Raw genomic sequence first — 27357 nt, forward strand, 5'->3', positions numbered from 1 at the left:
CCTTACCATAGCTTAAAATGAGAAGAGAAGAACACTTAAATGCTCCCCGTATGTAAATTATTATGTTTTTCACGCGTGGTGTGTCTGTTAGTAATCATGCACATATACGTTTTTTGTAGAGGCCCATGAAACAACCAAGCTCACACACAAGGGGCCTGTAGGCATGCAGTAAGACAGGGAGACCAAGTGACGCAGCCCCATCTTTGAAGCGCCCCGAATGAGCAGCTTGTGGAGGGGACGATGCCTTGCTCAAGGGCATTTCGGCAGTGCTCGGGAGGTGAGCTGGCACCTCCCACTACCAGCTCACACTCCAAGAGTGAATGGTCAGGAGCGGGAATCGAACCGCCGATCTTGGATCATTGGACGAGCCGCTCTACCGATTGAGTTCCTGCTGCCTCCTAAATGCCTCAGAAATTGAAACAATTCAATCCTCTCTTAATTAAATTGTGATTATCGCGTTACAATATTCCATCATATTACAGTCTAAAACCTTATATTGAGTATCTTCTGTGATGTTGTTCCATTCGTGTCCACTTGGTGGCAGCAGCAAAATAGTCACGTGTATTTTGAGTTGCATAAACAAAATAATTTCAGCCATAACATGAATGAATTATACCATGTTTATTAAAATTTATAAAAGACAAAATACATATATGCATAATTATACCCATGATGAAATATGCATATACAGTATAATAATATTACAGTAAAATGTGTTTACATATATAGATTTTTTTAATACATTTAGCTAAATATTTTTTCATTAAAACTGGCAGTGGTAATTTTAAACCCCCAAATCCTCGGCTCCCCAAACAGAAATCCCTCATTCCACATCAGGCCTCCCAGAGGAAGAAGCCTCTGTGAAGGTCTTGAGAGCAGCAGCACCTTTACACCTGAGATCCATGTTTTGGAAAGGTCTCACACAGAACAACACACCTACACTAATATATAGCTTCCAGGGACTACATCCGACAGCATCAGGAAGGAAAAAATGCTACGCCGAAGGTCCTGTGATCTGTTCCTTTCCAGCATCTGTACCCTGAATGGACACGGGTAGTGATCACAGCAGTCCCAGCAAAAAAAACTAATAAATCCACAAAAAGTTCAAAGCTGTGCCACACATTTTTTGCTATCACACAATAACTTCAGAAAAACATCCTTCTGGTCCACTATCGTCTGTCATCACACTTAACAATTTCTCCATACAGCTAACCTCAGGATATATTTGTATAGCTTGAAAGAGGTGAGTAAATAGATCCTGGACAGAGCATAAGGGACTCCCCTGGGATGATGTTAAGTCCTTCAGACTGGTGTGGTTGGTCCTGTAACATGTCAGTCAATGCACACAGAGGGTGGTCATGTCTGATGGTAATGATGGTAGTGGTGGTGATGGTGGTGTTCGTGGTGGTGGTGGTGCTCATGACGCTGGACCACAGGAACCACAAACCCTGGGCTCCCAGGTGGACCTGACACCTGCTCTCTCTCCACATTTGGCAGTACAGAGGGCAGAGGGGGTTGTTGCTGGGGGTGGGACTGAGGGGATAAGAGGGTTTTGGATGGGGACATGGCCTCTCTGGCTTTTGCTCTGAGGCGTTTACTGTGACTGTATTGCAAAGGGTGCTGGTGGTAGCTGGAGGATTGGGCTTGATGTGGCAAGTGGTACACATCCTGACCCCCATGTCCCGCTGCGCTGCCGCTGTGTAGCATGGTTTGCAGAGGTGGGTGGTAGCTGTGACATTTAGTGGACTTTGTGCCCCCATTAGTCCCTCCGCTTCCCTTGTAGGTTCCTTTGGGAGATTTGAGGAACTGTGTGCCTTTGCTCCGAGACTCTGTGGGGTTATAGCTGTCGCCTATAACCTGTGAGCGACGGTGGTGAACAAATTGGGTTTCTGGTTCTTGGGAGCGCGAGCGGCTCTGGCTCTGAGAGCTCCGACCATGAGGCTCCTGAGGTGGGAAGGGAGGGGTTGTTCCTGCATGAGACACATTGTCATAAATACATGATTTGCACCTCTGTTTCCGTTTAGCATCAAAAGAACTCCCACACAATCAGCCAACCACAGTAATTTGAGCAAATTTGAGTCAAAAACATGCAGGCTAGAAACCAGAGTAAAAAATTACCTTCAAATCTGGAGGTGTAGTTCTCTATTCCTGCTAAGTCCAGGTAGTGATTCCTCCTCTCAGTGTTCTCATCTACACAGTAATGCTGACCATCAGTTGCTGGCGCCTCATTGGTCTGTCCCCTGTTGGTAAAAGTGAGGATAATCTCATGATTATCAGTCAGAAGAGCATATTTACAATTATTTAATCTGATTAATACATTGATTATTAAGATAAGTGCTGTCAGGCGATTAAGAAAATTAATCTAATTAATTACAGGATCTGTAATTAATTAATCTAATTAATCTTATTTTAATCTCATACCTGCTGAAGGCCCCCAAATAAAGAATTTGAATTCTAGGACATTACAAAATTGTAGTGCATGACTAATAAATAGAATACACCAAGAAGAGAAGATTTGAAATCCACATTTTTATTGGTTAAGTGTGCTTTATAAATGAAATTCAAAAGAAAAAAGGCCAAGCACATCAGCAAACCAGTTAGGCCAGGTGCATTTCTCAAAAATGCAATACAAATACAGTTAAATAAAATAAATAAAATTCAGAAATAAAATAAGGCTGAGTCTCAAAAAGGGAACATAAGCAGACTCTCAATCAAAATGAATACTAAAGCTGACTCAATACAGCAATTCAAAATGAATAGTATAACTTGCCTCTAAATAAGGCAACAACAATAGTAAGATGCCAACAGGCTTTTCCTTTAAAAGGGTAAGCTAACGTTACAGGAACTGACAACAGACAACTCTATGTGTCCTTGATATGTTTTGCATTTAAATGATACATTAGGCTGGAGCTGCTTTGGTGATATGAAAATTCTCTTTTACAAAAGGTACAAATCACTCTGTCTTTGTTGTTTTTATAAATCATTTTTCCGCCCAAAGGTCCAAGTGGGCTTGCCTCGCTCTCCTGTGTCGCGTCCATCTCTGTTGTCAGTCACCCCGCTTTTGACTAGTGGCGCAGGTATGAAGTGACGTAACACTGCAGCCTACGGGTCCCTCAATGGGCCAAATTTAAAATGCTTGCGTATTGACTTGCCACTCATGGTTAATTGCATTAATTTTTATAGCGAGTTAATTTGCAGCGTAAATAATTAATCTAATAAACGTGTTAAACTGACAGCCCTAATTAAAATGCACCAAAAGGCCATCTTTTAAGTAAAGCGTACTTGCTGTGGATTGGATTGGTGTAGGAGGACAGACGCTTATCAGCTGAACGCCCCTCTTCCTGGTGACAGCGATCTGAACATTGAAAGTATAAGAACTCAGATTATGAACTGCTTTATCAGCACTGAAATCCTCACATTCAGTCTTCAACATCACAGTTAGCTACTTATCTTACACAACACATAGTCTGTACAAATAGCCTTTTGAATTAATAAAAATTTACATTAATAACCCTTTTAATTGCTAATCCATATGTATTCTATACAATCATAATAATCTAAGATGTCACGTCCAGAAATTTAAACCAGATGTATTGAAAATAATCACTTTTACTGGTAACACTGAATAGGGAATTGACCAAGTAACCAAGTAAAGTCTCTGAGGTCACACCTCATGGCAGAAATATGACGCTGCTTGACATTTACCTGTTCCAGCGTCTTTTCTGTGACACTTGGGCTCTGGAGAGACGGTCAGTTTGACACGTAGAGTCTTGCTCTTATTATGGCAGGACTGATTCACAGAGGCGTCCACAACATCATAGATGGTGTGCATGAGACTAGACATGTCCTACGGTGACAAATAAAACACTCTCAGTACAGTTCTTTCACTTCTGCCATTGACAGAATAGCCTGTTAACACGAAGGCCTTGGAGTTCATCAAGGAGTTCAGCAACAGAAAAAAACACTACATACACACACAGACACACAGACAGACACACACAGACACACAGACACACACAGACACACACACACGCACACACACACACACACACACACACACACACACACACACACACACACACACACACACACACACACTAACACACCTCTTTTGTAACTTTCCCACTGTTATCAAAGTCATAAAGAGTGAAGATCCATTCCTGACGGTTATCATCTTCCACAGACACGTCACACTCCAAGTCCTGTGAAAACAAAAGTGTTCTTAAAAATTCAGGTTATATATAAACAGTTAGATGGCTTCAATCCACATCTGCAAGTGCCTTTATATTACAGCTGAGATATACTCTGGTTATGACAACAGGGGGCAGCAAAGTACATCCAATTCAATCATCGGGTTTGCAAATGGTGAGGACATACAGTGGTGACATAGGTTTACTCACTATGTATTTATTTTCTGTTTAAATCGTTTTCACAGGACACTGAACATAGAAACTCCAAACCTGGAACCTTATGCTGTCAGGCAAAGTGCTAATCAATCCACCACAGGCTATATAACCATAAAATATTAAAACCGCAAAAACAAATATAAGATCTGCATTGGCAATGGCGTAAGAGTAAAAGAGTAAATTCTCCCTGGAGCAAAATTCAAAGGAAGCTGCAGAAAATAAGTTTTCACACGTTTTTTTGGAAGGCAATGTTTCAGGACTAGACCTAAAATTCAAGGTCTAGTCATAGACAGAATGAACTGGACTTCTGGAATACAAAAGAAGTAAGGACAGACATTGACACAAGTAGAAAGTCCTGTTCTGAGAGAGTTCAAAAGGACACAAGATAAAGAGGCTGCATGTTAAAAAAAAATAAAAAGAACTGGACGCTCTCTCTTTGCCACGCATATTCAGAATCCTTTGTTTTTAGTGCCAAGCCCTGAAGTCTATAAAGCAGACTAATGAAGGTGTGACAGTATAATATTGTAGCATCATGTCAGCCTATCAACGTGATGAGGACCACTCGAACTCCCACTAATCATTGTCAATCTGTCCATGCTGTACATCTTAGCTTAGAAAAACACCTGAGCATACACCTCCCTGTACAATAGATCTGGATTGTCACCCATTTGTTGTGTATTCATGCTGCCCACACTTAAGTTGCACTAGAACAAAAATGAATATGTAATGAATAATGAAAACTACACCCCATTACAAAAACGGAGGTAATAGAAAATCTCACATCCAGACTGATGGGTTTCTTCGCGGTGTTTTTGGTTGTGTCTCTGAGAATCTCTTGCTCCCCGTCGTCCGGATGAGCGTACTGCAGGTACCTCTCACAGCCCTCAGCCTTCTCCGGAGGAAGGATCACTGTCAACACAGCATGCAAAGTCAAGTCAGGCAGAAAACACTTGTTTCTCCTGAAGGATTTAGGCAACATCTTCCAAGTTTGCAGATAAAAATCACACAAATCAGCAAAAATATCTCGATATTGAAAGTTACTTTTCAGTCATTGACTATAGAAGAAATTACAGATGTGCTTATGATGATGCAGCATTCTTCTTCATATTACAGGTATCATATGACCTGCATTTCTCACTGTGTTGAATCACTGCACACATCCCTGGTTGATCAATGTACATATTTATTTATCCAGCATCATAATAATTGAATATGTATTCATCTTGAAATAAAAAATGCATCCAGAGACATCATTCAGCTTTACATACATAGCCCTACAGGTTTCAGTTATATTATTTATTGAATGCTAAATGTCTATACAATGCGCCTCTGTTGTGCATCATCAGATCTGTGTTGTGAAGCCAAACAGTCGCCTATAATTCTACACGAGTAAAAGCACATACATCTCAACGTACCCTCTAGGGGACAGTGTTGATCTGTGAATTGTCCTTCCTTCAGCTCACCATGTGGAAACTCCTGGGACAAGGAAAGAAGTAGAGAAAAGAAAGGGAAAGAGAGGGGGGGGGGACAAGAAGGGGTGGGTGGGTGGGGTGATGGGGGTCAGAAATGTAAGTGAATCTACAGTTCAGACCACAGACACAGAGAAAACAAACAGTTCCAGCTAAAGCATTTCCTACTTAGATGAGAGGAGAGGACTGGAGGCTCCGGCGCGGCCAAACACTTTGAACATCTGCACGCTTATTGTTTCACTGTCTGGGACACAGCGACTACGACCATAGCCAAGCTTTCAAGACTCCTTCAAACAGACCTCTCACATCCATCAAAATCCCCATAATGCACTTCATCATCTGAGTTCTTTCTGAGCCAACCTGTTTACTTTCATCCTGCTGGACATGGAATCCAGTGAGAAGACTTTGATGAAAGAAACCCAGAGTTTAGGGAAAGATCTTGCTGTATTTCATCACCAAAAACTTGACTGTAAGACATTTAGGTAATCAAAAAAACACAATGAGCTATCAGCAAAATGTGTGTGTTTATTTTGAACAGAAAGTAATTGCCAGATGGAAATTTCCATGATCGGATGGGACTGATTAAATACACAATTCCATTGCCATAAAAAAAGCAGGGAAAATAGGGGGGAAGGGAAAAATCTCCTTGTCATATGTGAATAATCTATATTGCGCATAAAACAGAACCACAATGTATAACCACACCACACACGTGCAAAAACACACACAGGAAAAGTAACAAGGTGTCACGCGCACACACGCACACATACATACACTCAGCCATTCTTTAATTACTGGATTGTGGAAACAATGACAATTAAATGCAGCAGAGGCCCTAAACCACAAGTATTTAAACAACAAATGATTCATCTTATTTACGTCACTCTCAACGCTCGGAGCTGCTCCACACACACTTTGAAATTAAATCCCAGAAGATTGAATCAGTGGGGCCCACTCAAACGAGACAAATAAAAAACAGATAGATGCTAAAAAACAAAAGAACTCCATGTACCTTCAGCAGCGCTGAGGGTCAAGTGAGAGTCTGAACATCTGCATACGTTTAGGCGAACAAGACCCCCCTTTTCCTTCCCCTTCCCCTCTTTCTGAGAGTAATGACAGCGCCAGAGCCTGTGGTTCTATTTAACAATCTCAGTGCCTGTGATTATTCCTCACTTCAGAGGATGATACCTCCAGTCTCTAATCTGGCCCTGACCTTCACTGCTGATGGGGGGGTGGTTGAGTGTCAGGGTCAAGGCTCGGACACCCTCTGTAAATTGGCCACCGGAGACAGAAAACAGCAGAGGAATCTTAGGGGAAAAGGAGGGGAACAGGAGGAGAGGGGGGCAGGAAGTAAGTAAAGGGAATAAAGAAATCCGAGCGCAGTGGAGGGCACAAATCAGGGGAGGAATGATAAGAAGTACAAAGAGGAGAGAGAAGAGAAGCAGATGCGACTAGAAGAGGAGAGGAGAATGTGGTTTGTCAAAGAGAAAATATGGTCCGTCCGTAGGTTACGGCCCCCGGGTGCTCAGTGGGAGAGGTGGAGGTGGATTTTTATTTACTCTTGAAGGCTTTTGGGAAAGGTGGAGACAACTGGTGCCACTCCCTGGGTCCTAAACAAGCATCAGTCTTTAATCACCAAATCCGTCTGCTAGTCAGACACGTGTGTGTGTGTGTATGTGTGTGTGTGTGTGTGGGTGTGTGTCCATACACAGAAACAAACAGTTTCCATCTTCTTCTGGTCTCTGCAGCCGAGTGGTTGTTTACTTTCTACAACGGATGCTTTGATGTCGCTGCTTTGTGCCAAAGTCGCTTAATGAAGGGCAGTGAGTGAGTGGGAAGGAGTTTACACACACACACACACACACACACACACACACACACACACACACACACACACACACACACACACACACACACACACACACACACACACACACACACACACAATGTTCTGCAGCACAGACGAGCATCACAGAACCATTGGCTCCTTCTCATCCTCGCTCCTGGGGGGGTGCAGCGTGAGGTACGAGCACCTCCAGATAAAAGCAGGATCCAGAGTCAAGGATAATGAAACAAATCAATCAACCGACTGCCAACAGTGAATCTTGTCTCTTAATTAAAACTCAGACATTAGGGGGCATCTTGCAGACTGGGAGAGGAACGGAGCAGCAGTCCTTGTGTTGAACATATGGTCCCCCCACCCACCGCCGCCCCTCCATCCACCACCTCCTTGCTCATTACATCCATTGGGGGAACTAATGAGAGAGAAGGCTGGGCCCGACCGCAGTCTGCAGTTAATGTCTAAACACATGGCATCTCCATCCACATCGCCCACGGTGTCGGGCTCAAGTCTGCAGACCACATGTGTAATTAACTGCTTTCTGGCATCCAGCAGCTCATTCTTTCAGTAACAGTTCACACAACTGTTCTGTAGACGATGAAAACGTGTTAGCATTTTGACCAGTTTTCGAGCAGTGTTGTACACCTGTAACCCGAAATCTATGCATCTAGGCAGCATTTAAGTATGGGGATGACAGAAGGAAAACCACATGTGTGGGACCGGCTCTCCGGCTACATTGAAAAGGAAATGTTTTAGACCTCAGTTGTCTGAAAAAAACAACAACACAAAAAAAACCCCCAAAAAAGCACTGGAAATACACGCTGACAGTGTTTGGTGTAAACTGGTTCTGTCTCCCAGACACCTTGACATAAGAGACGTGTGTGATGTTTTTTCCTGTTTAATGCAGCAGTTCTGCCAAGCTTCCCTAAAGCCTCAGAGTCCTGCCAGACTTTTATGTGGGATAGGGTAACCAGGAGTAGCTTATATAGCTTCTTACCAGGTGACATCAGACATCCCCCAGCAGTTTCTCTCTCTCTCTACTAGCCTACCACCCATCCTCCTGCTGGAAAACACTGCACAGCTTTGTTCTCACAACACCATCTCAAGCTCAGCCCCTGAATATAAGTACACATGCTTCTTTAAACCCATTCTTCAAACTAGATGATGCACAACTGATTTTGAAAAGCTCAAAAACAGGGGAAGCTAACAGGGGAGATGTTTGACACAATTCCTCTGGCCTCAGGTTATGAAATATGGCAACGTAATCAAATGCATATCAAAGTACAAAGATGTGATTGAAAACAAACACAATAACAGGGTGGTGCCTGGGCACCATACATTTGAAACAATGTGGTTTTCCACTTTACACAACCTATTTTCAAACACAGATGTAAATACTTTACACACAGTTCGTACATTTTATCCATCCATCCATCCATCATCTACCGCTTATCCGGGGTCGGGTAGCGGGGGCAACAGTCTCAGCAGGGATGCCCATACTTCCCTTTCCCCAGACACCTCCTCCAGCTCCTCCGGGGGGAGCCCGAGGTGTTCCCAAGCCGGCCGGGAGACATAGTCCCTCCAGCGTGTCCTGGGTCTTTGTACATTTTATACAAATCAAAAATGAGACGCCTGTGTATTCTACTGTTCTTTGTCCAAAGTAAGATCAACAGTCTCCTTTATTTCCTTCATTGAATGCAGAAGGTGTCTTGAGCGACATAGTGAGCAGCTAACAGCTAAGAGTTCAACAGGATTTGCACAGATTCTAGAAACACAAATTCACCTGGAACTGACACTTGGGAGGGCGCCACAGGAAAACCTTGATGACCACCCGTTGACCAGTATTCTAATTCCCACTGGCCATTAATTAGGTACGATTGTGGGATTCCCCAGTGATGAAAATGTGGATTTAGCGGAATTAATATAAAGAGAGGAATGCCAGCTCGTAAACAAACTGCAATACTCTTCACCGCAAAATGAAACTGGAGAGAGAGCGGGGCCATTGAGAAATAAAAGCCCTCCATTCCAGGAGAAACCAACCTGGCCTTGACTCAAAACCAGATGTGAGTGGTTAAACTGAAAAGAGGCAGCGTGAAATAAAGGGGATGAGGGGTGGAAAGAGGGGGAAGGGGCCAGGGCTGAAATTATGAGGAGTTCAAGAGAAAAGGCCAGTTGCACAACTTCTGTCTCTTCTCTTGCAAGACAGTAAAGAACAATATGTTAGTCTCTTGACAGATTAACAGAAAGCTCTCTTTCCCTTTGGTTCATCAGGGTTCAGCTTTCATTCTGAGTCAGAGTAACTATTGCACTCAGAATAACAGAGCTGATTGGCATGAGGTATTCGTGTGTGCCGGTAATAAAACAAAAAGTATAGTGTAAGGTAGGATTTGAGTTAGCATGTCTTCTAATGTTCTTTATGCTCAATCAAGGCAACTTAAAGACATCTTTGTGACAGTTTCAAACTGTGCACTCTTACTGTTATTGAAGGACTGTCAGTAAAGGGAAAAATGAGAAGTTCAGTCTATAAAACCACAGCCTAAACTTTTTAATCCTGGTCATTTCTAGAGAGCAGAGACCCAACATTGTAGATTAATTGAGGTATTTTGTTTATATATCAGGGTACCAGGGCATATCTTTCTATGAATGGAAATGAGATCAGATCAGAATGCCATCCTTTCATCTGAACTGGCCCCTTGTGGCCAAGATAGCCCTTTCAAGGTAGCGGCACTCTCTCTTAGGTCAAACAGGAGGCAAGACTTCTCTCTTGGCAGGACATGAATCACTGGGGCGAAGCCTCTTTGCTGCTTGTATAACAACAGCTGTGGTGAGAGATGAGCATACTTGGCTGCGTATGTAAGAGACACATGTAAATCACCAAAAGTCACCGTCTCCCCTTCAATCAGAAGCGACTAGACTCTGCACATCTACACTACTCATCCTCCATTTGCTTTGATTAGGACCTGCTGGATGGCGTAAACACAGATTAGCATCACTGGCTGTCCACCATGCATCTGTCACCGGTGCTGTAATCATTGTGCCTTTATTAATGTCAGCTTTGATAGGAGCCTGATGTAATGTAACACCCTCCTCTCAGCTGTCACACAGACAGCTACTGTAAAAACTAAAAAACCGTGTGTTTCCTACCAGTGACTAACATCACCCACACGAATCTGGGTTAGATAATTTATTTAATAATAGAGAAAAGAGAATTAATTTGTTGGACACAGGAAAGAGAAAAACATAAAAATGACTGTCATGATTCACTGATTTAAAAGCACAGAAATGAAGTTAAACACACACACAGACACTCACACACAGTTACACACATTATGATTGACCAGTAACAGTATGCTGATTTAAAACACAGCGGCATACTGTTACTGGTGTGTGCCCTCGCGCATTTGCGCATCAATGTCAACATCAACGACTTCTTCTCATCGCGGATTTTTGGTAGACAGTCACATGAAACCGTACACGCATTCTATTGGCTGACGGCATCCGGAAGTGCACTATGTTCCGTCAGTCTTGGACTTCCGTGAGATACAAAAGTGCTTTAAGCAGTCAATAAAAGTGTGGGAAAAGGTAATACAGATAGAAAGTGGTTTAATATCACTATGGGGAGGGTTCATAAACGTTTAAATACTGTAAATAATTTGATAAATTATTTGTCGTTCTATCACGGAATTCGTTAATCGCGTGTGGGTCCTGGAATACATTGACCGCAAAGAACAAGGGCGCACTGTATAACCAACACACACACACACACACACACACACACACACACACACACACACACACACACACACACACACACACACACACACACACACAACACGCATCCAGACACAATCTACTATAATTGTAAAATTGTATATCTATAGTCTTTTTTCCATCAGTTTTTAAATTAAAATACTTCTGTTATAAGTTTCATCTAATTCTTAGGCCATACAGTGGTGAAAAGCCCAGTTAGGAAGTTAATTTGCAAAGATATAAAACTGTAAGTGGACTAAAACTATCATCAGCAGTCATTTTTAGTGATGAAAATATGGCTATTACAAACGTTAACAATTCAAAACCCACATGCATACAGTTAAGACAGAAATGTAACACCTCACATGTGAGAAGCAGTGGTCGCTGAACGTTTCACTGAATATGCTTCATAAATCTATAAAATGATTCTATCAACATTTTTGCAAACAATTTTCTTTCAAACAACTAATTGACCATTTCAATAGTAATCTCAGTTTTAACATTAAATATACAGTCAGACAGGACAGTGCACACACAGCCAGGATTTCAAACAGGCAAACACACCCCGACAAACAAGAACGAAGCCAGTGTGAGGTGCCAGCATATCAAAGCTGGTTTGGGACAGGCGGTTAGACTCAAACAGGATGTTCCACTGTTTCTGGCCTTCATGTGAAATTCTGTAAGCTTCGGTGCAGGACCCTGGCTCTTAAGCCTGGCCAAAGAGGAGCGCGCCCAGGCTGATAAAGCTGAGGGGATTTGTTCCACATTCCACAGGCCCTTTAAACAACATACTGGATCTCAGAATGCCAGGTAGTGGGTGAAATGGCTTCAACACCAATCCCATTATGTCCCACAGCGATGCCACCTCTCAAGCAGTTGTGTATGAGTCTCCACAAGTGTCCTGCTGAGAAGTGTTTGAAAGTTATCAGCTGCAATGAGCTCATGTGGCAAGGGATTTACTATAGATCAACTCTTCACATTGATCGTCTGTCAGCTGTGGCGAACAAGTTTGCAGGCAACTCATTTCAGCTCACTCACTCAAACCTGTAAGGGTGCTTCTTGCGTCAGGTCGTGTCAGGTTGCAGCTGTCTGTCCAGTACCAAAATGTCAGTTATAATTGTTCTCACCTGTGAGATAACAACCAACACCACTGTTTTCACTGCTCATTTTGTTAAGCTGTGAGGGATTTGAGTCACAGCTTTGAAAACCAGGCTTGGCAGTTCATAGGGGCGAGGCTCTGTGGTTGGAGGCTGGTGGAGGAACAGGCGTTACAATGCTCCTGTGGGTGATTGAGAAATGTAAACAAACCGTGGTGGGGTACGACAGCTGCGCACCAGTGTGGACGAGTAGCAACACTGACAATGCTTTAAATGCAGTGATTCTCATCCTAGGATTAACGCAAAACTAAGGTCAGATTCAACAATACGACGTAACGGCAAATATATTGTTATGGATGGAATAAGATGCAAAGTGGATAATTTCTTAATAAAACTCAATTATATGTGTAAATGCATTATTTATTTGCTTGCATCAAAATTGCTAGTGGCTTTATAAGTACATACTCAATACCTTTAGCCGATTATTAACTCCCAATTATTTACAATCTCTCATTACACAATACTTTTAGCTGTTTGATTTTAACTCAAATGTTTCCTACCTTGGCGAGTTATTTCAACTGTTGATCCATTCGTTTGAACTGCTTCAACTACAAATCCATTTACTCTTATGAAATTTAATTCAAATTTTGTTTGTTTTTTCTGCCCACTATATTTAAACTATTGATGCAACTCTTTCCGCAAGCTTTCTCAAAAGTTTATTCTTTAATTTCCAGTTGGTAAGAAGTGAACGTGTCACTTTTTCTTACCACCTATCCAATTATCCAATAGAATTATCTAATAGAAATTATCCAAACAAAATAGAAATTATCCAATTTCTATTTATACTTGTTATTTACACTGTGTTTTGTTAATTGCTTTAACTGACACTCATTATGGTTCAAAGTCTAGCTTTCCAACTAACAGTTGGTTTTCACTCAAATGCCACACATGGTAATCTGACAGGTTCAAAAACCTTCAACATTGTTCCATTCCTCAGACAGAAGGTAATAACAAAGCAAATAACAAATGAGAAAATTGGACATCTGTGTAAAAACAAGGTAGAAATGTAGGACGTCGTACATGCAGCCCACAAATAAATTACAGTATTTAAAAAGTAATAAGAAGAAGCAAATAACTCAGTCAAAGAAGAAGAAAGTTCATATATATAACAAATAAGATCCTCAAATTGGGGCAACAGGTTGATATTTGGGAACTACTTACCCTCCCAGGAAAAGACCAGACTAGCTACCATGAAACAGGGATGTAAATAATTGTTTAGTACACACAGATCCTGCAGCATTATACATCACGCCTCTTTTGCAGAGAGGATGCTCTTTTGTTATTTTGCTTAATGTAAAAAAAAAATTAAAGCATCATAGAGAAGAGCATTCAGTGAGCCACAGTTTTGCATGATCTGTGTAAAAGAGGCTTTTTAAAATTGATCTTTTATCTTATTTTCCTTATCTGTCTGCATATATTCTGTAGTTTGTTTTCTTTTAAATCCCTCTCTTACAAAAACACATGCAGTTTGATCCTGCAGTAGATAAATATTTTCAGTGCATGTGAGTGTGTAACCGGTATCGCTCTCTCTGAAAAACTAACCTAGTGTGTTTTATTTGGACGTAAACTCTGTTTCTACTCAAAGAGGGTGTGATCCACCTTGTGTGAAACATTAAGACAAGACAAGAGAAACAAGAACAAAAAGACAACACTAGTGAGGAGTGTGGTGGTTTGAAGCTGATAGTGAGCTGGGTGAGCTGCCTGTTGGTTTCCCTAGCATGTCAAAGGGGTAAGGAGGTTCAGGGTCAAAATCACAGCTCTACACTCCACTGGTTATGGCTCCCTCTGGAAACTTAGGGAAGTACAGATCCATATGACTGACCATGATTAGAGACATTTCTGCTACCGTGACCAATCAGATAGAAATGGAGCGTGAGATCTCAACACTTCCATCTGGAAGATTCCATGCTGAGAAAACGGGAAATGGTGACTTTTGTACTGGGCTATTATTACCTTTATAACTCATGGAGAATCAAGCACACAGGTCAGAGACAGCCAAAACATGGTTCATTGCAGACAGATGCAACAAATGTACTGTATGTGGGAGGGAAAGGTAGGGCAGAAAAGCACAGAGGCAGAGTTAAATCTCCCAAACATTCTCAATTATAATCAGCAATTTAGACTCAGCAGTAGTTTTTTCTAAAACTGCTACTGCAGTTCTTGGTATGAAGTATTTAAGGAATAAAGTGATGTTTCCAACACTGTTCAAGCAAAAAGTGCTTCATCTTTGCAGACGACTCCAGTTTTCCATCTTAAATCTGGAATAAGGGGAAATAAGCCAGTACTTCTTACACTAAGTGGTCATCTTCACTTTTTACCTCTCACCTCTCTCTGTCTTGTTGTGTAAAGCTTCTCACTATCTAGTGCCACTGTCTGCTCTATCAGGTAGGAATTCTTGGCACTGCAAGAACAAGCTTAATTCTAACATGTGAAGTTCCTCACAGGCCTGGAAGTGGACAGGGGGTCATTCTAGGGTCAATACCAAGTGTTTTCTTGAGGATTCCTAAAAATACACTCCTGCTGGGGTCAGGAAGATGAAGAGACTCCACAATCTTGTGAACACTCAAAGGGAGCCTGCATAAGTGAAATGGATCATTGCTAAGGGGCCACTGGCAGTAATGTTGTGGTACATAACAGAAGCAACTTCCCATGAAAAAGGGGACAAGGTTGAAAGCTGGAGAGCAACAAATGAGGTGTGGAGACAGGAAAGCAGCACACGGGTAAATCAACACCAAAATCATTCAAAGCGCATTCAGACTTCTGTTGAATTATTCTCAAAGCAAATTACTGGTCAAAAAAATTTAAAAGATGAGAGGGTATGCTTGTGATGAATTGCTTCTGATAACATAGCTTCAAGGCAAGAGTTTTTAAGCGTCGTGCTCCAAACCATGAAATATATTATTGTGTCACACTGCAGAAATATGCCAAGTGAAGATTTTGAAGACACAGTCAATGAGACTGAAACATCCAGGCTTCTACCTAAGTGACTGAAACTGCCATGTGTGCACTTAAGTGACCTGACAGACAGGCTGTGTGTGTCTGAAACACTGTTCCCCAGTGTGAAATTCTGCAACGTAATTCATCCATGGCACAAGTGGAGATCAAAAGGCTATGGTGCAGAGGGCAACTCAGCAGAGCGCACAGAGAGCTGCTGATTTCAAACTCATCATGAATAGAAACCATGCCTGTGAGGAGATTTTAAAAAAGAGTATGAATATTTAAACATTAGTTAAATTAACTTAGTTTGACTGCTTTTATATTTATATCTTCAGGTATCAAGCCAGAGCCAAGACGCAAGTATTGTTTCTGGAGGTTGTCTTAAATCATGAAGTGTGACCGTTTATAAAGGTTTGAGGAGGAATGTATGAATGTATAACACTTTGAACATTAGATTATCAGAAGCAGACAGGATGAAACAGTTCTCAAATCTGAACGCACTACAGGTCAAAGTTCAGATATTAGCATTCTTGAATCAGGTGCAAAGAAAAACACAGAGCAGAGCTGAAATGTCTGAGAACTCTTACAGCCTAATATTTTCACCTGTAACTTTCAAAAGCAGGTTTCCTATAAGCTACAGTCCTTTTTTTTAACACTGTCTTCAAATCTTTCTGAACATTGCACTTCTTTGTAAAGCTACATGCCAGTCATTCAACAACAACATCATGAAAATAAAAACAATCCTGCTTTCATTGTGTTTTGAAGCACCTCCTGTGAGCAGATGGTGACTCTGAAAGGTTCTTGGTGAGGTGGGGAGAGGGGGGTGGGCATCTCAAGGAGAACTGCTGTTTATTTGAAATGAGCCTTTAGGTAAACATGTTACATGGCACACAGAGCCAGGTCAGCTTTTGAAGTGGATGGGCTCAGGAAAGCGGGTGGGGGAAAGAAAAGAAGGCTGCCTTTAGAGGAAATGGAAACAGTGGCCTCTTTCAGCACTGTTTCATCCTCTCCCTCCTTTTTTGTCACACAAACAGCACAAAGGGTGTTTGGGTGTGTAAACACACTGTTGCAGAATGAGATAACTTCTACATTCTTTTTTTTTTTCTTCTGCTGAACACACATAGAATTGTTCCGCAATCATTCCTTTCCTAAATTAAATTCCCCTGAAGAAATTATGACCCATGACAAAAATAAACCACTTCGTTTCAATGGAGACCCATTGAGGGTTTGGATGACTGGAACAGTCTTGTGTAACAAAAGCAAGTTTGCAGCCATTCCCTATTGGAGAGGAATGTGATGTGCAGGAGGAGGTCCAGGCCTGTGCTCTCTGCAGAGCCCAGATCCAAGCTTTGAAGCTGCGAGTGTGTTTCAACAGCTAACCACTTTCAGATGGGACTGTGGCGTTTTATGAGCTGAGTAATAGCGATACCTACATATGTGCAGGCCTGGGGTCCCGAAGAGGGAGGCTGAGATCAGAACAGAGAAAAAGATGCCTAACTCCTCAGGGGTCCAGGGAGCTTTGGGTGTGTTTGACAAATCTTATGCTATGCCATTCTGTATATGAAATTGTAAGACAGGACGATGGGTGTTATGTAATCTTTTAAGTTCTTGAGCATCAACTAAAATTATGGTTCTGAATCTTTGTAGATTAAACACCCCAAATCATGGCTAATGAAACTTGGCCATGATTTGGCTACAGCAATTCTGCTTAGAGCACTTACTGTACTCTAAGCAGAAGATCTATATGTAAAATATATCACACCATCAAAATACATCACAAAATTGAGCAACAATGCGAGCAGCTCTGAGTGCCCTCCGTTGGGCTTTTTTTAAGCACACAGGAAGTCAGGGTTTGTGGTGTTTGGTGTTTCGCTCTCCAGTTTCAAACCTAGCAGGGCGTCAGGTTCAGGAATGTGGATCAAGGATGAAGTTTCAGGGGGTTCTCCAAAAACCTTCTTTTTGAAGAACATAGAAAGTGAATGTTATTTACCAAAGGATTACAAAGAAATGAACAGAGTGCCAGAATATCAGAGTTCTCGTGATGTTAATAGATCCTAGATTTTAGAGATCTTTGTGCTCTGTACTTATTCCTTTTTTGTCACATGGGCAAGCTAAGAGGCATTCACACCAAAGATTTATGTTCTCAACCGTATTGTACTGCACAGTGTTATTTAGTTTCCCTTGTGTTTGTATTGCGGAATATATGTCAGGTCAGCATTTGACCTTCGTGGAGACAATCTCAAGTTTCCACTGGCTGACTTGATAGAATAACAAAGAGGAATCCCTGTGTCCTTTTTACGCAAACAAGCAAAGCCTCCCTTCCAATCTGCACATATTTAGAGATAAGGATTAAAGAAAGTACTGAACATAATATAACTGTAATGTCTCCATTCACCATGTTGAAGAATTTGAAGCTTCCTGTTTCCTCCTCCAGCTCCTCATATGAACAGCTCTGACTGGAAATCTAATCTAAACAATGTAATCAATTAACAATGGCGGTAATGACAGCATATAATAACACCACCAACAACCATAACTGAAAAAATATGATATTCCCCTGGCTGCTCTAAGACTTGCAAAATGAAGCACACTTGGAAAAGAGCTAAAGCTTTCTAAGGGGGAACAGGGGTTTATGTGGAAACATACCTTACACACTAAAATGTAATAACCTTTGAGTCTCCCGGTGTTTTACTTGGCTGGGAGACGCATAAGATCAAACACAGACTTGGATCCAGCAGCCTTTGCCAAAAATGTCAGTGCTAAGCACTGGGCTCCAGCTTCAGGTATTTTCTTTCTCCTGGCATGGAGCAAAAGCAAAGACACAGACCAGTGTTAACCCTGAGTCCTGACTGCCCCAAACAGACACCAGCACACTGATCAGAGAAAGGGAAGTCTCCCTGTTGTCATCACTGACCACGCACATCCAGGTTATTTTGTGTCACTATGTGTGCTCAAGGAAGGAAGTCCAGCTATTCACATACAGTTGCACAAATGGTGATTTTTCTGCAATCCCGTCTTGTAACGCTACGTTGGATCCTCTGAAGTACACAAGTAGGTCTCTCATAAATATCATGAAAAGCGACGACTTCAAAGCAGCAATGATGGGACTGAGATAACGCCAAAGGCGACAGAGCTTCAATTCATACGTCTGCAGATAAGTGTTTCAGCAACAAAGAAAGACAGGGGGCTGCCATTCACCTTGTCCAAATATATACTGTTCTCCTTTGAGCTGCGAGAGAAATGTGTGCATGGAAAACTGTTATGACAGGAAAACAGTCATCACAATGTTGTCTCTTTACAAACATACAATTGAACACCTTCTATGATTTGTTGAAATAGCTATTTCTGTTCCATCCTTGGTAAATAAAATAGGAATGACTACATGCAAACTCTTACTGTTGCTGGAAACCACTCCTTTGTCCATATAGTAAACATGAAGCTACAGCTAGGAGATGCTTAGTTTGGCAGACAGACCCCTACATTGGGAAACAGCTCAGCCGGCTCTGCCCAACGATGATGAAATCTTTGCACCTCTAAGCTCACTAACTGACATGATATATTTTGTTCGTGCGGGACTTTATTTTGGCAGGAAGCAGTGACTTCCTAAACAAACAAAAATATAACATTATGAGCTTAACTGAGTCTTTCAAAACCAGTCCTGCATTAAAACAATACCACGGGCTCCATTTTCAGGGGCGTGTTGCTTCAGGTGCTCACCAGATAAGGAATTTGATCCAAGAAGATCAGTTTAAGTAAACACACCGCACAACACAACAGTTTTTAACAGTAGAGAGGAAGTATACACTACACAGGATGTGAGAACTCACATTCGTGTTACAGAATAATTCATCCACTGTGAATGTTAGCTCATATATATGATTGCCAATGCAGAGTCTTCCCGGATCATGTTGTATTGCATCAATAGTTTTGCCTGCATTCTGTGCCCCTCAGTCAAAATGCCTACTGTGCTTTGGTGATCTTGACATACAGTATCACATTCATAATAGAAGTTCCCATATCTAGCGCTGATATGAAGGTATCTGTCTTAAAATATTTGCAGGAAAAACATAATCATATACAGTATATCAGTACATCAGGGCTTTCAAATTATAATGGATGGAATAGTAGAAACACATGCATGACATGTTGTTATGCAAGACTGTGAACACTTGGGGTCATTGTGGCACATTTTCCATTTGGACACTATATCAGTGTCCAAAAGGCATTGATGTCACACATGGGATGGCACACAGTCCTACAAAAATCTGAATTCTGTCAAAGCCAAACATCTGAATTGAGACGCTTCATTCATTTTTTTTATTTTCTGCCGCTTCGTCCGCCGCAGCGGGTCACGGTGAGCTGCAGCCTATCTCAGCTGGCGTAGGGCGTGGGGGGGGGACACTCCAGGCACGACGCCAGTGCACCGCGGAGCCACACACAAAGACAGACAACCATGCACACACTCACTCCTACGGGCAATTTGGGACCGGCCAATCAACCTGAAGCGCATTCTTTTGGAGGTGGGGGGAAGCCGGAGAACCCGAAGAGAACCCACGCAGACACGGGGAGAGCACGCAAACTCCGCACAGATCGAGACTCGAACCCGGACCCGCCACGTTGTGAGGCGACACCGCTACCCACTGCGCCACCATGCCTTCAGTTTGGTATCAATGTGCTTCAGGTCAATAGGACATTTTATGTAGCTGTCTCTCTACGTACTTCACTCAAATACATATTTTGAGAATTTTTTTTTCAACTTTTGACTTTCTTGTTACGACATTATCACAAAACGGTTATAGATAACTTGTCCCAAGCCTGTAAGGGAAGCTGAAAGGGCAGTTCAGACAGTTTGGAAGAGTTCAGTTTTGAATTTGTGGTGTTCACGGTGACTAAGGTGGAAGATGATGACTCCTTACCAGTAGAGCATGCATGAACATGTCAGAAACCAATATGTGAGATTTTTGAAAAGAGGAAAATTCATAATTGTTTTTAATTACTGGTACTTTGATTACAATGCAAAATTTCCTCATTGTATGAGAGGAATCAGTGAAAACTACCCGTAACACCAACCCAGGTATGTAAATACCATTTTAGCTCCAGATAAGTATTTTAAACAAAGTTTACTCAAATTTGAGAGAAATTGTAATATAACAATTTTGAATGAGAAGCACTTGAGATATTTGTGGACTGGTTTTTGTGTGGCAACTGGTTTTATTTATGCAGGAAGGAAAACAAGATTCCAAGGAGACAGCAGAGAATAGAATAGAGGTCATCTGTAAGAAGATGAAGAAAGGGGAGCATAAAAATATTATTAAGTAGTATAATTTAGATTGTTTGCACTGTTTGCACTGTTTGCACAGTTATACATACTGCTATATTAACTTCCCATTATTACCACAAAACACAGATACTACTTATCAAATTGATAAGGGTCATGTTTGATTTGTAGTACGATTGATCAAGCACATTCTACTCAGGCCCCCCCCATGAAACCTTGTGCTTATTAGTAAGAACTCCAGTACTTTGACTCCAGTGAAACTTTGACTGAACAACTTTGTTTTTGTATTTGACTCAAACAGAAGTACATTGGGTCATATCTACTTGAATCAAGTACAGTAGATGTGTTGGGCACTCGGTCCAAAACTGGCTAAGCTGCAGACTTTAATTTCGTATTAACTGTACAGACAAGTATAGATCTAATTATCTAATTCTGAGTAATAATGATATTAAGTATGAGAAAAATATTAAATTACTTTACAAAAAAATGTTATGATTACCAACTGGGAAAAATGAGCCAATGCAACCAGTGCTAACGGCCTCTGGTTTTTTGTATGGCGTGTGAGGTGGCTTTTGATTGGTCCTGATGACCAGAGAGGACTCGTTCTTTTCATGAGTCACAGGGGAGTTAAAGTGAGAAAGTGAGCAGCAGACTCCTTCAAAAACACTTTCAGACAGAATAAATATCCTCAGGAAAATAAACATTTAATCTGTGGGTGGTGATCTAATGTCTTTCTCCATTGGATACAGGCCACACAACCTCCTGTCTGCATTTCAGTCAGTCATTAACTCACAGAAACACAGACAAAAAAGTGACGGAAGGATCCGACTCTCACTCACAGGTGAGACCATGTGGCGACACTCGGTGAAAAAAATCCCACATGAAAGATAAAACAAGCATCCCACACTTGTGAGGAGCATCAGCGCCAACCGGGTGAAGGTGTTTACCCTGATGGAGAAATGAATATTTGTTCTTGACAAATGCTAACTATATAAAAACAAGCCTCAAGAGAGGGGCGTGACTTACATGTTTCACAGCTGTTAGAAGTTAAAATAGAAGCCAAAGTGAAATCAGCATTCAGCTGAACAATGAAGTGGAGGCAGATGAGGCTTTCCATGACTCCCTTCCCCCCACTACCTTTACAACCCCTTAAATGTCTCCCCCGTGAAAAAAAAAACAAAAAACAAACTCAAAACCCCCCTACTCTTCCTTCTCTTTTCCTCTTCCCCCGCTACCCTCTCCCACCCCATTTCCACCACAGCCCCTCTCCCTGCTCCAGGATTTTGCTGTACAAACCAGGAACAGATGTCTGCCAGGGCTGTGCTGAAAGACCCCGCTGTTCTGGATGCCAGCCACATGCTTTTCATTCAGAGATGAAGGCTCACAGTTCGCCTTCTTGAGGAGCCAATTTAAAAAAAAAAAAAAAAAAAAGAGGTGGAAAAAAACAAACTTTCCAAATGCCTTCAAGTCTCTTCAAAAGCAGTACATAGATGAGCACACCTTTATGTCTCCTTTCCACCATGTACTGCTCCCTGCAAGCGACAGCCCACATTTTTAATATAGATTTAAGGAAGGTGGACATGAAAAAGCGATGAGATGCTGCTGATAAGAATATTTCTCTGAAAAGAATCTTTTAAGTGCTCTTAATACCTGTATCTAGTACACACCCATGGAAAGCATGGGAGAAACAACCTTATGTACTGAAAGAAATATACGTCATTTAGGGTCACAGCCATGACACAGATGTCCCAGCCTCAAATCCAAATCAAATACCGCTCACTCAGAATTAACGCAGTGAATAGAAGATATACCTACAGACTCAGCGGTAAAAAATGTCCAAACATAACATCCATTTTGAGCAGGATCACCAAATTAGGATTTATATATATGGGGGGAAAGTTTTATTCACAGATTCCAAATGAATGTTAAAAAAACATTAGCTTATGGTTATTTTAGTGAGCTGCTTGGGAACGTTGCTCTGAAACCAAATTTATTACGGAGGGGTGAGCGCTATGTAACTCTCCAAAAGTCAAAATAAATTTGCGTCTTGGAGTTTTTGGCACATCGTTATATCCAACTGGATCCCTCACCAATTTTTTTTTTTTAAACTTGAAGTGTGATATTATTAAGTAGAGTAAAACCAGTCTTTTTTGTTGAATTTTAAGATGTTGACACGCTCCTTCTTCACAGGCTAATGCTGTGAGACGTTAAAGAGACAAAAGCTGGTGCTGAAAGTTTGAATCGGTCTGTCATTACTGTATTTGTGTATCCATGCATGTCTGTTTGAAGCTCCCATACGAAGACTTGTGGTTGTATGCGAGGCTCTGTGTTTGCAGGGGTGAGACAAACCTTCCACTAATGAGTGCTGGTTTGGATAAGCACAAGGTTGTGTTTGCAGCATTTTACATATTTTGTAACTACATACTCGGCTTATATTTACCACTTTGATCATGCCTATATTATCTCTGCATCACTCCAGGTGTTTGCACCAGTGACGCTTCTTTTAACACCTGCAACCAAGTGTCAAAATCTCGATGACTGCAGTTCGGATAAGCCAAGTCATCCTGCAGAGTCACGCTCTCTTTGTCCACTTAGACAACACTTAAAGGAGGATATAGGATTACAAACAGAAGGCAGGCTGCCAGCCGCAATCTCAAATCATGGTTTGCAGCAATATCAGAATTGAAACATGCTTTTATCTCTTTTGATCTTTTGTTATTTCTAACTGACATGTGGTTAAGCTTTGAGAATGCATAGAAAACGACTGCTTTCTTGAGGAGATCTATAGGTTTAAATGAGTAGGACGCAGGCTTTGGTTGGTTAGCAGTTGTGTTGTTTTTTCCTGGTTACTCTCCGTTCCTGAGCCCATCCCCCCCAGGACAGAAACAGGGGATAGAGGGGTAAGGGTTTGGAGGCTCCAATGATATCAGAGCCCTTTTATAACTCCCAGCTCTGCGCTTTGAAGTCACAGCCAGACAGCTCAGGAATCCTACTCCCCCATTTAACAATGAGGAGGGGGATGGTCAGCACTAAACAGCATGTTTGGCCAATCGCCTCCTGTACCAAATCATAAATCTGTGCTGCCCATCAATCAGGACTAAGTGGAGACGCTGAAATCTGCTGAGAGCCAAACACTCAGGAGGAGTAGATGTGGCTGAAATTGATATTTAAGTGTCAAAGTGTCAAAAAAAGAAATAACATGAATGCTACTGTTTTGACCTTGGATTGTATAATATTTCTCTAATATCCTAATATCTAAGAATCCTTAATCCAATAACTTTATCTGGAAGTATGACACTGTTATCCAGCCTTAGTTAATGTTTGAATAATAGTATGATGGATCAAAAGTAGAAATATTCTCTCTCTAGAGATCCATTCTGTCTTCATGCTATTAGATGGGAAACTATATGGCATTGAAAGCATACCCTGAGAGGTCATCTATCGCAACTATGGTCAACGATCTGCTAATTATTTTCACAATAATCTATAATCATTTTGATTCATAATGTGACGGAAAATACTGATATGCCCATTATAATTTTTAGAAGTCTTGAAATACGAAAATGTTTTGCCCAACTTTGTCTTAAGCTGAAAACTCAAAAAAATTCTTATTACATTTGTCTTGGATGAATGGAGGTACAATATTCTTAACTTGAGAAGCTGGAATCGTTTTAATTGAAAAGTGGCTTAAAATATATTGTCATCAAATGGTTTTCTGTCAGATGGCCAGCCAATACAAAACCAGTTTGTGTTTACACCCAGCTCATCATCGCTGCTTAAACCTTGCGGTGCAGAGACACTGCTTCAGATAATGGTTCATACACATTACAGCAACATCCATCATAGTGCTTGAACAAACTTATTCTGGGTTTGTTCACATCCTATCATTGGAGCCTACCTTAAAGCAGGAAAAACAAGTGTTGGGTTAGTTAAGCGCAAGATAAATCACAAGCATGACTTTGATAGGAGTGAGGGTGGGTGGGGCCCAGCAGCTACTAATACGTGTCATTCTTATGCCTTTGGTGGTTTCCCTTCAGGGGAGTGTGAACTCACACTCCTGTGAAGCTGAAGTTCTCTTTTAATTTGCCATGAGTGGGCGGTTTATTACCCTGATATAATCTATAACTCTTCCACTATTACAACCACCCACCTCCCAGATTGTCAGTACCTCTGTGTGAACCTCTAGCAGTGTCTGTCTGAGAGGCCTCTGAGCTCCTTTACCCCTCAGAAGGATACGCTAATTGAAATGATGCAAAGTTATGCCACAGCCACAGGAGGCAGCTCACTGGAATTGAGGAAAAAGACAGGACAACAGCCACAGCGGTGTGTGTGTGTGTGGGTGTGTGTGTGTGTGTGTGTGCGTGCGTGCGTGCATGCGTGTGTGTGTGTGTGTGTGTGTGTTGCTTTGCCAAGCCGCTTCACACATGAGGCTCATGCCTGTCATAACCCCATCCAGTGATGCGGGCGGGGGAATAAGCTGCGTCAACGTGACAGAAATGTCTTCACGTAAATCTGTGGATACAGTTTCTTCTGTTCTCAAATCATCTTTGAAGACTGACACACTCATCAGCAAATGCAAACACACACACACACACTTGCACCTCACACATCTTACTCATATAGAATTGCTAACATTTAAAAAGAAAAGAAAGGGTACACAACAAAAGGCTTAGTGGTAACTTCCATTAAGACGCATCACAAGAATCAAATTGGCTAAATTAAATCAGTGATTCTTTGGTTTTCTTTTAATCCTATATTTTGTAATTCTTGAAAATAAATGGAAGCCAGCACTCAAATCATTTCCTTTTTCAAATGTTTCCACACAGTCTTCCAAGAAATGAAGTGAAAACTAGTGGCTTTACTCTCTTTTTTAATGTGATCATAAAATGGAAGGGAAAATGCTGGTCTTATTTCAGGGATTAATGCCTTTTAGACTGTAAAAACACATAATTAAGACGAAATGCTTCATACCTGCATGTTCTTCAGCTTGTGATCCGAGGCGCTGTACCTCTCACATTCCTCCATCCCTCGCCGGAGGAAAGCGTTCACTACAAAACTGTCTCCTGAGTCATGGGACAACACATCAATCAGCAGGAGAAACTTCAGAAGATCACCATCTTTGATAAACATCTATTACACAACGAGATGTTTTCTCACCTTCGGGATTCTCTCTGCGCTTACACGCTTCAGGTCCATCACAAACAAAGATGCAAAACACAAAATCGTTTAGCATTTACAACAAAAATATATAAGCTGCAATCGACATGCACATAAAAATGGAACAATACAGTATTTCTTACCATGTTTTGACTGAAGTTTGCCCATTTTTTAAAGTCCTTCTCCTCTGGATAAATACAGATACTCCGCAAACGGACAAGGATAACAGAGTTACTGACTCAACATGGTCACATTGTGGAAACTCCAAATTCTTTCACCGGCGGGTAATTAAATCACCGCTGAATGATAGAATGCGTCTGTGCAGAAGCCAGATAAACGTGTGTAACTGATGTATGGAGGAGACAGGGGACACTCTGACTGCCTCCAGGATTCCCTTCAGTCCAACTGAATGTGAAGGAGACCTGTAGGCAGCGCCGAGCAGCAGCTCCTGTCAAGCCCGATAAGATGCAGGCGAGACTTCCGTTTTGCGCCTTTACAAAATAAAGCACAGCAATGACGCCAGGAAGGAAACATAAAAACTAGAGCTACAGTTTCAATAAGATGAAATAACGAGACACCCGTCATGGATGTTTTTCTTTCTCTCTTTTAATCGATAATTCAAATAAACTTTATTTCTATAATGTCTGTCCAGTGAACTGAATAAGTTGGAAAGCATCTTCTTAGCAATTGATGGAAAACAAAGTAATAAATCATGCATTTAGAGACTAAGGGAAAGTACCTAGAAAAAAAAAAGTTGTTTTTTTTAGTGAAATGTTACATTAGTACAGTGACAATCACGACAACAACAATGACGATAACAATAATAGTCCTGACAGAAGAAGAAAACTGTAATGTCTGTAATTAAATCAAGTAAATATTAAATAAATAACTATAACTGTTGTCAGCCATAGTTACAGGGTAAATTTTTTGTGTGTGTTTTCTAATTTTTCCACATGTTACTAGTAAATCACCTGATGGAAACTCAGTGCATGAACTCCTAAAATTTTGTGTATATATTGAGTACATATGTGTTACACCCATTTGAACATTGTTATTAAGACCTTTGAACCGTATGTGAAGCATGATGGAATATGATGAAATTGAAGACTGGGGTGTTTATCTTGAAAGAAATCATCGTTTTCTGTGTTTGGATCCAGTTTCATTACTTGGTAGAGGAGTCAAACAATCGTCGATTAAAGGTGCAATAAACATTCCGGAGAAACAGCTTCACATCCGGAGTTTAATGTTGTCTGGGTGCGGATGGTGTCTCCTTCCCTCACGGTGCTTTTGTTTTGAAAAGGACATTTGTTTGTTTTGCGGACAGGCTGCCTCCAACTTGATCAACTGAGAACTGGTTCTGCAG

The 27357-nt window shown here is 41.3% G+C and overlaps 1 protein-coding gene across 1 annotated transcript; it reads right to left on the reverse strand.

Annotated features, from left to right (window-relative positions):
- Window positions 1-602: 602 nt before the first annotated feature.
- nkd2b (NKD inhibitor of WNT signaling pathway 2b) lies at window positions 603-26385 on the reverse strand. The gene is made up of 10 exons (XM_068323686.1): window positions 26138-26385; window positions 25995-26021; window positions 25809-25900; window positions 5822-5882; window positions 5188-5315; window positions 4107-4202; window positions 3706-3847; window positions 3283-3355; window positions 2119-2240; window positions 603-1970 (listed from the first exon to the last, which is right to left on the reverse strand). Exons 1-10 carry the CDS (start codon window positions 26160-26162, stop codon window positions 1357-1359), a joined length of 1380 nt encoding a protein of 459 aa, XP_068179787.1. The 5' UTR covers window positions 26163-26385; the 3' UTR covers window positions 603-1356.
- Between the last annotated feature and the right edge of the window lie 972 nt (window positions 26386-27357).

Source organism: Antennarius striatus, chromosome 9 (assembly GCF_040054535.1).
Source record: "Antennarius striatus isolate MH-2024 chromosome 9, ASM4005453v1, whole genome shotgun sequence".
NCBI lineage: Eukaryota > Metazoa > Chordata > Actinopteri > Lophiiformes > Antennariidae > Antennarius > Antennarius striatus.

Coding starts and splice junctions, on each gene's coding strand:
- nkd2b (XM_068323686.1), bottom strand. CDS start 26,162: ATGGGCAAACTTCAGTCAAAACATG. Junction 5,316..5,821: donor TCAACACTGTCCCCTAGAGG/GTACGTTGAGAT, acceptor CTGTGTTGACAG/TGATCCTTCCTCCGGAGAAG. Junction 4,203..5,187: donor AGAAACCCATCAGTCTGGAT/GTGAGATTTTCT, acceptor TTGTTTTCACAG/GACTTGGAGTGTGACGTGTC.